General features: G+C 38.7%; 1 protein-coding gene across 8 annotated transcripts in view; it reads right to left on the bottom strand.

Moving 5' to 3' along the window:
* Positions 1-421: 421 nt before the first annotated feature.
* Positions 422-12,690, bottom strand: part of TMEM131L (transmembrane 131 like) — an 81,813-nt gene continuing 69,544 nt past the window's right edge. For 5 of the 8 annotated variants that reach the window (XM_034064620.1, XM_034064619.1, XM_034064617.1 and 2 more), the window contains 9 exons: positions 11,646-11,770; positions 9,996-10,153; positions 8,902-9,087; positions 7,791-7,869; positions 6,679-6,764; positions 4,943-5,063; positions 3,271-3,359; positions 2,285-2,427; positions 422-834 (listed from right to left, as the gene is read on the bottom strand). In XM_034064620.1, coding sequence (XP_033920511.1) covers positions 556-834; positions 2,285-2,427; positions 3,271-3,359; positions 4,943-5,063; positions 6,679-6,764; positions 7,791-7,869; positions 8,902-9,087; positions 9,996-10,153; positions 11,646-11,770 — 1,266 coding nt within the window. In that variant the 3' untranslated portion in view covers positions 422-555. The remainder of the gene's footprint in view (positions 835-2,284; positions 2,428-3,270; positions 3,360-4,942; positions 5,064-6,678; positions 6,765-7,790; positions 7,870-8,901; positions 9,088-9,995; positions 10,154-11,645; positions 11,771-12,690) is intronic. The other 3 variants (XM_034064621.1, XM_034064622.1, XM_034064618.1) reach the window with 1 other exon arrangement.

Genomic DNA, 12,690 nt, shown 5'->3' on the forward strand with positions numbered 1-12,690 from the left:
CTGCACTGCACAAGCGTAACATCGCCCATGTGATCACTTGCATTTAGAAGCCAGATAAACAAGCCCAATTCAGCCTATTTTTTACTGCCAGAATTTTACATCCTGTCAGCAGTAGAAGTGGGACCACTTGGGAAATCTTTTATCTGCACCAACAGGTAGGTCCCCAGTGCTACTGTTTGGTAGAGATGCGATTGCTTACAGGTGTAAGTTTGTACCTGCAAATCCTAAAGCACTCCTAATTTATAACACAGAACATAAACTTCAGAAGAAACATGTGCAGTACAGGTTAATGGATGCTTTAAAGAACCTAGCAGCATCCTTATCCTTGAAAAAAAATTGAGTTTTAAATTTATAGCCTTCACCTGACAATAACAGCGTCTTGAATACGCTTTGCTTTGTAAAATGCACTGAATGCTCAGACTTCAGTAAAAAAAATTTATTTTCAATATAAAAGTGCCAAAATATCCACCAACATTGTAATCTATTCAACAACCAGCTTACTCTAGCAATCAAAATTGCAAGCATCTTTATTCACATTTTAAACTCAAATTCCTTTCACACGTTTCCACAGTAACCCGAGTCCCTCGAAAGTGGGAAATTTGCATTTCGATTGGCTGCTGTAGTCCATATGTCCAAGTTCATGTAGGCACGGAAAGGGTTAAACCTTGGATAGTATTCCTGCTTACACATAACTGCCTGGTTCTCCACGTGGGTCGAGTGCTGGGTCGTGGCACTGACGGGGCAGCAGCTTTCATAAACATCACTCTGAGGTGCCCAGATGGAACCAAAAAGTCCAGACATGGGAGACAAGCTTCGGGTGCTTGAGAGGTAGGGCTGTAGGGCAAAATAAAATCATCATGGGAAACTGCAAAATGGACCAGCTGGAAGAAAATGTGGACATGTAGTACTGAGTGGGAGGAAGCTGAACCTACACAGAGAACTTGGGAAACACACAAGTAGAAAACTGCACAAGTTTACAAAGCAGTACGTTTGCAGAAAATATTACAACAGCATTAGTGTGTGTGTGTAAAGGCACTTTGCTAACTGAAGCCATATGAGCTCCTCCCTGCATGGCATTGATATTACTGTAACAGGAATACAATATTCAGTTCTGGTCAGGCTGTTATGAAAAATATGGGAGAAATGGAAGATGCAAACTGCACCACACGTGTTTTGAGAGTTAAAAGTGAAGGATGCCTAAGAAATGACAAGAAAAAGGTTGAAGTATGTGTCAGTACTGAAAGCCTGCATGGTGGGAGCAGAGAGGGGTATTCACTGTGGAAAACAGACTGTAATTGGGAGCTAGGGAATTTAGCTAGAAAATTTCAAAAGCTTATAAAGAACTTCCTGGAGGGCAAGATGTGCTAGGCTGTGAGGAAGTCCTCTTGGAGAAGGTCATGGAAGTCTTGGGACTTTTAAAACTGAATGAAACACTGAAATGTATTGTGGGGAAAAGCTCGCCAGGGAAATGAACTGAATTATCTAATGTATTTTCCAATCTTTACCTTCTGTGTTTCCTGGCGTTCCTGAATAAAATATGAAATAAAGCCACGTGTATGTTACCAAACACTCTTCTACCGGTTTTGCCACTTTTTAACACTCAGAATTTTCACTTTTGCAGTTGGAAACATTTCTTGATTTGGTTAGTTTTAGTCAAAATAAATCTACTGTAAATAAAAAAAATCTAAAACAGACTATTTTGAAATATGAGCAGAAAAGAAGGTGGTTACAATTAAAGACCACCTTGAACCAAAGTCACTACATTGCACTATGGGTTGACATAAGCATGGCTAGTCTGGAGCACAACAGGTCAAAGTCAGCACTCGGAAATCTGCACAACTCCAGGTTAAATCACTTGGATTTCCTAGCAAAAAAAGCCTGTCAAAGTCACTGAGAGCAGCTGTCCATTCAGCTCTACAATTTCCAAATCTCTCTGGAGATTTGCTGTCAGCACTTTTTGTGTTTTACCCTCATCTCGAAAGGTTGATTTTGATAGGAAAGTCTCAATAGATTATGTAAGTGCAAAGCATTTTTTCCATATGCAAGATGATTTTAGTCAATTTTCAGGCAAGAGGATCTGTCTTAAAATTTCACAGACATGGTCCAGTAACAACTTTGACCAACAGCTGGGAAAAAGCCAGGCCACCAATGCCAGCATCACATACATACATCAGGCTAAAGGATTCATGAAGAATGAGCAAGCTACAGGCAGAAAAGACAGGAATGCACTGGGAAGGCTCTGGAGAGGTGCACAAAGGCAGAGCCTTGCAAGGACAGCACTCACCGTGGAGCTGACATAACTGGTGGGCTCCCAGGTGGGTGGCATGTTGGGAGGTGCATTCCAGGTGGAGGGACAGTTCTGGTCAATGAAGGCTGTATTCTGCACCGCTGCAGTACCTGGGAAGCCACTGGGGTAGTTCATGTTTTCTGCAGTTTATAAAAGCAGGAAGGCAAAGTAAGACTTTTATAATATAAACTTAACATTTCAGCAGAGAAGCATTGAATCTTCTTGGAGTGAGCCAGGCTGGAACCAGCTTAAGCCTTCAGTGACTTCAGGCAGCTTTTCAGGGCAGCACAGCAGCAAAGCATAACAATTTCTGTTAACAGGACTACCACTCTGTATTAGCGACCCACTAACAAACTGCTAGTTTGTTACCAGGACAGGATAAAGGGCTGGCAATCTCTCTACTGGAGAGCAGAGTCTTTATTAGCAACAGAACTCACATGGCAGAGCCTACCCAGGCTTCACTGCCAACATGCCTCAGCTCTAAGCACCTGAGGGATCATCGTGCTGCCTGCGATACTGTAGCCTGACCTTTAATTATTGTTTAGGTAATGCTAAAGAATTCTAGGTTGCTGCCAGTGTGTGCTCCCCAAGCCAAGAAATTCTAGCCTGGAAAGGTAATTGGTCACAAGAGGCTTTCTGTTTCACACACTTGAAGGCAGAAGCCTACCAGAGGGGAAACAAAGAAAATTATGCAAAAAGATTTGTGTAATGCTGTAGTCACGAAATTTTTTCTCTATTCCCTCTCAGAGCCCTGTATACTGGCTTTGCAGGATTAATAACTCCATACAAAAAACAGTCTTCTCATCCACCACATGCAGACATTGTTTATTACTACACAGCACCCAGTCAGCTGGAAACCATAAAGCCCACTTAAGCAATCAACACCCAGATGTTTATAGACAAGCTCAGCCTTTTGCTCTACAAAAGGTGAGAGGAAAAAACATCATGCCCATTGATAATTCATAAGCATTATTTCAACTTACCTTCTGGGAAAGCACCATATTCATTCATCTCTAGTGGACAATACATGTTGGAAAACTGGCTGTCGCAAGCTGCATTCCAGTCGATGAAGCTGTCCCAGAAAAAAGAAAAATCTGCTGTCAGAAACAATTTGCAGAACTTCTGAAAACTGTTTAGAAATACTTATTTAGCATAAAGCTGTTGGATGCAAAATGACTGCAACTGGTGATGAGGATTTTCACATTCTGCTTGCCAACTCTGCCAGTATCCACTCTGACACACTCTGTAATCGCAACGATTCTCTCAGTGAGCTCTTTTCCCTGTGGGAGGATGAACAACATGTAATGACAGCTCCCAGAGTCCTGCAACACCTAAATGGCTTCAACTTCTTCCTCTGTAAAAAGAAAATAATTGTACTTCTTTCCCACAACCATGGAAATGGTAGATATGAAGTGAAATAATGTAATGTGAGGTAAAAGGTAACCCATTCTCATGCTGGAGAATAGCAATTACAAAGGAGATTTCTAGTTTCCCTACCACACACATTAAAGTCCTGTTAAACAGCATGTTTTCTAAACTACATATTGATTTCTAGGGACTGTACTTGTTTTAATTAGAATAATTTCAGAATCTCAGGAAGAATTTTCAAAAGTAATTCTTGAAGATATGTCAATAGTGAAACAAGCCCTGCTATGCAGAAAGCTTGGAGAAGTCCAAGCCTGGATACAGTCTGGACAAGGTAGGCATATGAAGACAGTATTTCAGTTCAAGTTGTACTAATTCAATTTTACTATTCGGGCAAGAAGCTATTGCAAGTTACCACTACTACGTATGAATAAAGAATTATATGTATTTTTTGCATATAAAGTCCAAATTGAGATAGGCGTATGAAAGCAAATTAGTATAATACATAATCTGCCACAAATCACACGTATTTCATCTGATTCCAGAGTCGGACAGATTGCTGGCCACTGCTCCCAGTCACTAGAGTTGCAGTTTGTTGACACGATAGTCAGAATTGAGGTCAGCAGGTTGATTGGGATCACAAGACTTTCACTAGGGGATTTCCACGTTACCACTGTGTCATTTTGGATGACAGGATCTGACCTGAAGAACTGGCTCTAATTCACTGCTATGTGGTGGAAGAGTATTTCTTCTCTCTAGTTTGTGGTGCATCTTTCATTAGTAAAATTTGCAGCGTGGAGAGTCTAAAGTACAAGAACTACACAAGTTCATTACTACAGGAAGATCAACACAAATCTCCACAGAGCCTGAAATAGTAAGATTAGCTTGCATCCTTACACCACACTGGATTATTTGTCTTTATCTAACAATGTCGGTTCATGCCATTTAACACTGCATAACAGACCCCATGATATGCAGAAGCCATGTATTTAGCAAGAGGGCAATGAATGTAAAAGCCAGGTCCTCTGCCTGGCTGGGCAACAGAAGTGGAAGAAATTAAAAACTTTCCAAAGAGTATTAAATCTGAAAGAAATTCCTGGATATCTGTGTAGGAGCAGAAACACCTTTGTCAGCAAAATTAATCCCAATTTACTAATGGAAGAGCATAAACAACTAGAACTGAGATTGAAATGGAAGCAAGAATTTAACTATCATCTGCTTTTCAGATATTGTAAGATAAGCTCAAGTGCAAGTGCAGTCCTCTGTATGTTCACATGAAACATAACTTGCCTGTTGTGGACAGAGGGGGTTTCTTGGATCATGCATGGTATATTATTCTCAAGGTTGTAGTTTAAACTGTTTGTCAGGCAGACTGGCTGGGCAGGCCACAAGTCTCCTGTTGGATAAAGACCTAAAAAGGAAAAAGGGAATGAAATGCAGAACAATAGGCAGGAGGCTCCACAAACTCCAAGTATCACAATGCCACTTTATTCTCAGATCCATAAATAAGGATTGTATGTTAGACTAAAATAAAATCCAGTTAGCAACCAATTTATTATTTTGTGATGAATGTCCATCTTTAAACAAATCTCAACATTTCTATGTATTAAAATATATATACATAAAAAGACTTGAACTGAGAAGCAGAAATTCAACAAAACAGGGCAAGAAATTCCTACAGACTGCCCTTAATTCATCAGCCACCAGCATTAAGGCAGCACCCTTCCTCACAGCAGGAAAGACAGCAGGGATACCAGCCTCTCTCTCACTCATGAGTCAGTAACCATCTCTGAAGTCTACCCAAGACTAACAGGGTCCATTCTTAATGGACTAGAGCTATTCATGACCAAACAATTTGTGAACTCCTTATGGCTGTATTTAGCCCCTAGGGCAGATTTTCATTGTGCTGCTCTCTATGGACTAAGTCCTCTGACTGCCCACAGATACTTGGTTTCTATCAATCCTGGGAGAACCGGCAGATGGAGAAAAGAATAATTCAAAATTAGCAGTCTCCACAAGAAAAGAGTTGCAAAGTTGGTTCTACTTCATTATTTCACATGATAGATATTATGGATATTGCTACCATGGGAAAAGTTTAATCAGCATTTGTGACCTACAAGATTCAGGTTAAACCTACAGCAGAATGGACAGTCACAGGCAAGCCTGTGAAATTGCCTGAAAGAACCATGTGTCCTAACCATCTTTCAAACTCCACCTCACCATGCCTGATGCTTTTATGAATCCCACTCAACAAGATAGTGTTACTTCCCTTAGAGATACAAACAATAAAAACTCAGAGAGCTTCAACAGCCCAACCCAGCTTCATTCATTACTGCTTTCAAAGACACCAAGTCCCAACTGACTAAATTTAGAGACAAAAGGTCATATTTGATTTGATGCCTGGCTTCATTTTAACACAACAACCAGTGCTCTTCATCTTCCAACCACGTTACTTTTGGACATAAATCTTGCAAAGCATGAGGATGAACAAAACCCCCAAAAATACCTAAAACAAGTTGAAACCCAAATGTCATCTCCTCCCAAGTAACAAGCGATAGGACAACAGGTAACAGCCTCAAGCTGCATCAGCGGAGGTTTAGACTGGATATTAGGAAAATTTCTTCACAGAGAGGGTAATCAGATATTAGAACAGGCTGCCCATGGCAGTAGTGGTATCACCACCCCTGGAAGTGTTAAAAAAAACATGTAGATGAGGCCCTCAGTGATATGGTTTAGTGGTGGTCTTGGCAGTCCTGGGGTAATGGCTGGATTTGACCTTAAAGGTCTTTTCCAACCTAGTTGTTGCTATTATTAATATAGAGTAGATCCAGCAAAAAAAAAAAAAAAATCAAAGTTATAAGCATTCATTTAGCTAAGCCAACTTTGCTCTTAACTGGTTTAGAAGTCAAGTTCTAATAACAACATGTCTACCAAGTTGGTGTATGGAAGTATTATTAGCAACATCAATAAAACTGCATGACAAAGCGTGCAAAAACCAGCTTCAGTTGTTAGTAAAAGTAACTGACCTTTATTTTTGTCAGGATCTGCAGCTATGTCAGTGAAATTGGGACATAAGGTTTCAGGATACTGAGGGATGCTGTTCATGTCTCTGCTGGAAGAAAAGCAAATTTAATTTCTTAAGTCTAGACATTTATGTTTCATAATCCAAAGTATATTGAATGAAATATACAGAGATGTAAAAAATATTCTAATGAACATCATGATTGCTATTGCTTTCCCACTTTCCTGATTTTTCATATTTTGAATTACCACTGGGCAATTTTATAAAAGTATTTTTTTCTCAATTAAAACACATGCAAAATGAGCAAGATTAATACATTTTAATTACCCAATTTCTATTATCCAAGTATCAACCTATTGCAAATTAATTCAACAGCTCTTCTCTAAAACTGGAAGATGAGTAGGATCTCTCATGTTTCAATGCTCCCAACAACTTTCAGGGAAGTTTACTTTTATGTCCATGAAGATACATAAGTGCACATAAATATCAATTTCATATTTGTCAAAACCCATCAAAGGAACTAGTCAAAATGAATGGAAAGGGAACATTTGCAAGCACCAGAATCTCAGGGGATTAACTTATTTCTGCTAGAAAAAAGAGAGTTATGAATGAGAAGTGAAATGAGGGCTCACAGTAAAAATTGTAAATGCTATCACTACTACAGTAAAAAGGTAGAAAGGAATGTGGGGGAGGGGGAATCAATTTTCATGCTGTATATCCTAGGAGAACATTATTCCCATTAAAAGAACAGCATCAACTTGAAAGTCTCATTCCCACTTTTTTTTTTAACTGGTATTACTTTAATATAACAAAGTGGTAATGGAAATGTAGTAAGTTCTTAAGCTCTAAAAAAAGTGAGAGGGGAAAAACACTTTCCTTTTTTTCCCGATTTTATATACAGTTGGAAGCACTTATTGTATTCTCCCAGCATAATACACTTTGCATATCTCTTTTCATGTACTGAAGAAGATTCTTTTTCTTCTAACCAGTAAGTACAATTAGATGATCACAAAAAATGACAATAGAACAGGTAGGTATAATTTCTCAAACTGAGACAGGATTTCAAGTTGGTGGTGTTTCTTTAATGCCTTACAGGTGTAGATTCATTTTTTTTACCTGGTATTGCAGATGTTATGAGACAGATTTAAAGTGATAGGAGTTTCAGATGGAAAATCATTTTGTGAAATATTCTCTCCTAAAGAAAAGAATGACTGTGAAAATCAAAGATCCTAAAAAAAGAGTATGCACAGAATATACTGTACACAGAAATAGAATCATCAATGGCATTTATCAAGTTTTCTCTCACACCAGAGTATCACTAACTGCATTAATTTCAAAGCATGCTATCCATGTCCACATGGTCTTAAACATATTTTATAAGTGATTATCAAACTCTTAATGGAGAGGTTCTTTGTGACTACCAAATCAATTCTGAATTTGAAATCACTTATTTTCTTAAGGGGCATCACAATTTGAACAAACAGAAAAGTCAGGTATGCACAATTCACTATCTATTAGATTGGAGGTTTAGATACATCACATACTATCTTTGTTAATTTAAAGTTTTACACAAATACACATATAAGTACGTGAATATTTTTTAATTATTCAGAATGTCTTTTTTCAGGTAAGCTGGGCTTACTTTCTTTAAAATTCAATTCTAGTGCCATGTCAGTCTGGATAGTGATGGCAATGACAGGGCTTAGGCTTTCAACTACTTAAATGATATTCAGGTACTCAAAAAACTGTAGTAAAGAACCACAGTTCCCATTTCATGTATTAGTCAAGTGGCTCGAGTATCCCGGCTATTTATGCCTCAAATACAGCTATGTAATCCTAACATCCTCAGATCTGGACTGTTTTCACACATTCCTCATTTGTGGATTTCTTAGCTGTAATATTTTTCAAAGAATAATGTGATATAACAGAAATACAAAGGAAGAAATTGCTTTGACTAGTTACTCTCAGTTCTTCCATCTTTCCATGAAAATAAATTGAGCAAGTGAGCAGCCTGACACTTTCTCTGTAACCTGACAGCTCATCTTTATCCTCACAAAACTTGTGGTACTTTTTTCCAAGTAATGAGTTCTTGATATCTCTCTCCATGTTTGAGAGGTGCCCTACAGAAGGCAGTTTACATGTCCCATGTCACAATACCTCTTTCCATTCAGAAGGAAGGCTAATACTCTGCCCAGTACTGTGCAGAGGTGATATTTGCAGAACTTACTGGATGGAAGAAAATGCCTGGCAGTAATCATAGGCTTTTTATCTCCATCTGAACTGCTGGTACTGCTCCAGCTACCCCAGCTCCCACGACTGGCACGAACGCTTCCTGATGAACTTCCACAATCCGAGCTTGAATCAGAGCAAAACTTCTCCAAACACTTCTTTTTGGACCGCTGATAAAAACTTTCTAAAGAAGTTGTAAAAAAACCCAAAGATACAAAACATTAAAAAAAAAACCTTTCAGCTGAAGATTCAGTAAAAAATTATCTGAAAGATGAATTTACATGGCTTCTCTGAATTTACTGATAATAGAACAGAAAATAGTATTTACTGATAGCCTCAAGATAAATGCATAAGCCCCTACCACAGAGCTTTTAACCTACACAACATCCCCAGTAAAATGATGCAAGTGAGGACACAGTGCAATTAGAGGCATTGGTTTGAAATAAAAAGCCCATACTGTTCTTTGAAATACATAGTTTATATTTTAAATATGAGACACATCCTTGTGGTAGGAACATGCATACTGAAAGCACGGACAAATATTGCGAGTAATGAATTCACAAGCAATAGATTCTCCTTTCTTATTATCTCATCAGGGAGGCAAAGGACAATCCTATAAACATTGATAGATTCTTCAGCCCTCCTCTTCGCTAAAGCCAAGGAAAACAGATGCTTAGCATCTTGACAGAAAGGAAGGAAGCAGGTATCCACACTAGAGGTGGGTTTTAAAAATGACCTGCCTATTCTGAAGGTGCCTCTCACAATACATCCGCTTCAGTTAATACCAGCTTTAATTTGAACACACAAGCAGAGTGTCAGTCCTTCAGCTGGGACTGATGGATTACAACTTTAAACTGACTCCTCTTCTTATTTTCACCACAAACCAACTGCATAGACAAAGCACGCCGAACCCCTCAGAAACCAGCAAGTATTATTTCAGGCACTGCATCATGCCAGTCCTGCCATCTTCATGTCAAGTTTAGAAAGGGAGAGAAGCCCAAGTCTCTCAAGGAAGGAATACAGCCCTACTGCCACAAAAACCACATTATGTTCCCCCCCCCTCCCCCATTTAAGACAATTAAGACTGCATACCTGTTTCTCCCTGTATTGACAGGCTCCCAGGCTTTTGGTCCACTTTACAGTTTTCCCCGTTACCCTGAGGACACCAGGCTCTTATTCCAATATTCGCTCTCAGATCCGGCCTTTCAAATTCACTGCACATATGCTTCAACTCATTCTGCTCAGGGACCCTAATACAACCACACCCAAAGAAACATGTTTGCACTTCAGATTTCTGCTGCATTTTTCCTTTTCAGGCATTAAACACTTCAACTTACACGACCATTGAGGCAGCATACGGGGCAAAGAATAGGTTCAGGAGTCTTAATTCCCACCTTTACAGAAACCTAAAAAACCTTTCCCAAAGTACTCTATCCCACCACACAGACTACTACTTCTCAGGGAGGTAAGCAAAACAATGTATGTACGTTTAACTCCATTCTCTAGTGCACTTGCAGAAACCAATCAGATTTACAGTGATAAGTACAGTCTAGCACTGCACGAAGACCTAGATACACAGAAAAATGTGCCCTATGTCTATTTCACTGGCGTAACTATAACTAGAGTAAAATCACCACCTGAAGTAATCTCGAGTTTTTGCTAGTAAGACCGAAATATCTGGACCCATTATCTTAGTCAGAGAGTATTAAGGAGAAATTAATAAAAGCCATCTGTCGAGTTTCTATGAGAAGGGAATGGTTACATGTTAACTCAGAGAACAGTAACTGCTGAATCAGTTCAAGGAGCAGAATTTTAGTATTTCTCCTCCATTTTCTTTTAATCCTTCCTAGCTACAAAGGTGTGCATCCTACAAAGATTTACACACGCTGACTTCCCACACAATGAATAGTAATTTGTTTATAATGAATTATAACAGCCCCTGCAGATGTACAATCTCCTTGTTAAGTCCACTGACCTCAACAGGACCACTTGCAATAAAAATTAAGTCCATAAAGGCTTTGTAGGATCATGACCTAAGTCAAAGGGCTGGGGGAAGGGAAGGAGGAAGATTTTCTCCTCCTGAGTGTTTCTATTTAAGCAGCAGCTTATAACTGGTATCTTTAACAATAATCCAAATAATTTAAAATACATTAAAAAATATTAAAAGTAGTTTACAACTTACATTAGAAATGCATTTGAACAACCCTTAAGAGGAAACCAAAAGTAACTACCCAAGGTGCTCTCAACATTCTTCTGAGCCTAGTGATGCTGTAACATTTGTAATCATTATGGCAAAAATGCAAGCCACTGTCTCTTTCTACATATTTCTCTTCATCTTCCAGAACTACTAGAAGACAACATTGCCTCAGTTACTCAACACAGCAGATGATTCTCCTGAAGGTGGGACCATTTCAACAATCTTGTCTTCCTTTCTTCACTGAACAGAATACAGGACTAGATTTTATTCACACAATACACAACGGAATTCCAAATTCCAGACTGTAACACAGAGCAACCACAGCTATACAGAACGGGGTGTGCCTATATACATGCAGGTTTACAAATGGAATTTTTTTTTTGTGATACTTAGTACTGCACATTCTTAAAAATAAAGTCTCAGGCCAGGATTAAATTGTGTTTATTTAAACAGATAAAGCAATCCTGCCAAATGTACTATGCAAAACCTACGGAAACATTACAGCAACTCTGGATTTCTTCATGACTTGGTGAGGCAATACATACCTTGTAGATATATTAACATTCTTTTTCTTATTTTTCCTAGATGTTCTATTTCTATTCCAATTCATATTTGGTAAGTTTCCTTCCTTCTTCTCCTGAGGTTTCTTCTTCCTATACACATCTTCTTGCTAAAGGTAAAAATATGAGCCAAGAAAATACATACATTATAAAATGAAGTAAACTCAGTAAATGAACTCCACTGGATTTTTCTAGCTAAATTTCTCTGGACAAAACAACCAGACCCAAATGCATAGTTACTTCATGATTTAGTGCCTTTCCACAGCACATCCTCTTTCCAGCACCATCAATTTGACCAGCCTTTCCAAGACTCTGTCCTTCAAGACACCAGCAGATGATGAGAGAGAAATATCTGAATTCCCAATGTTAGCATTTTCCCCCTCATAGCATCTAGCTCTGACTTCCAGGGAAATAAAGTGGGGGTAGAAAAAGAAAAGCAGTCAATAAAATTCCCAATGCGCTAAAAACAAAACACATCTGCCAGATTTATGATCAGTCTGTGTGCAAGTTCAGCAGCAATAAATCCTCCCTTTCCTCAGCAGCTGGGAGGTGGGAGGGGGTTGGGGTATTCATTTGAATTATAACTGAGGAAATTATGGGGTAAGTTAACCAACAAATAACAGTGATTTTAAAAAATGCAAGAAACAAACTGAGCTCCATCAGCCACACATGGAAAGAAGTTTCCAACAACAGTTCCCAAAACAAGACCAGACCCTGTCTCTTCTGATATATATTCCTCAAAGCACAGTAAGCAATTGCTCCTTACACCTTTTTGCTATGAGATTCCTTTGCAGTAGATAGGACACAAATATAAATCAAATTCTTGGGTTTACCAACTACCTGATGAAGTTCTTTAAGTGTTTTACTCTGCCTGCAATAAATGTACAGTTTGTGGCATTGATATGCAGTGGATGTGGACAGCACATCTGCATACTTCCTTATTCATCTGATTTACAGTGTTTCTGATCTGTGAATAGGTAATAATCCCTATATGCACATACATACCTGTATGTTTATGCATATATAAATA

Source organism: Melopsittacus undulatus, chromosome 7, assembly GCF_012275295.1.
Source record: "Melopsittacus undulatus isolate bMelUnd1 chromosome 7, bMelUnd1.mat.Z, whole genome shotgun sequence".
Classification (NCBI taxonomy): Eukaryota; Metazoa; Chordata; class Aves; order Psittaciformes; family Psittaculidae; genus Melopsittacus; species Melopsittacus undulatus.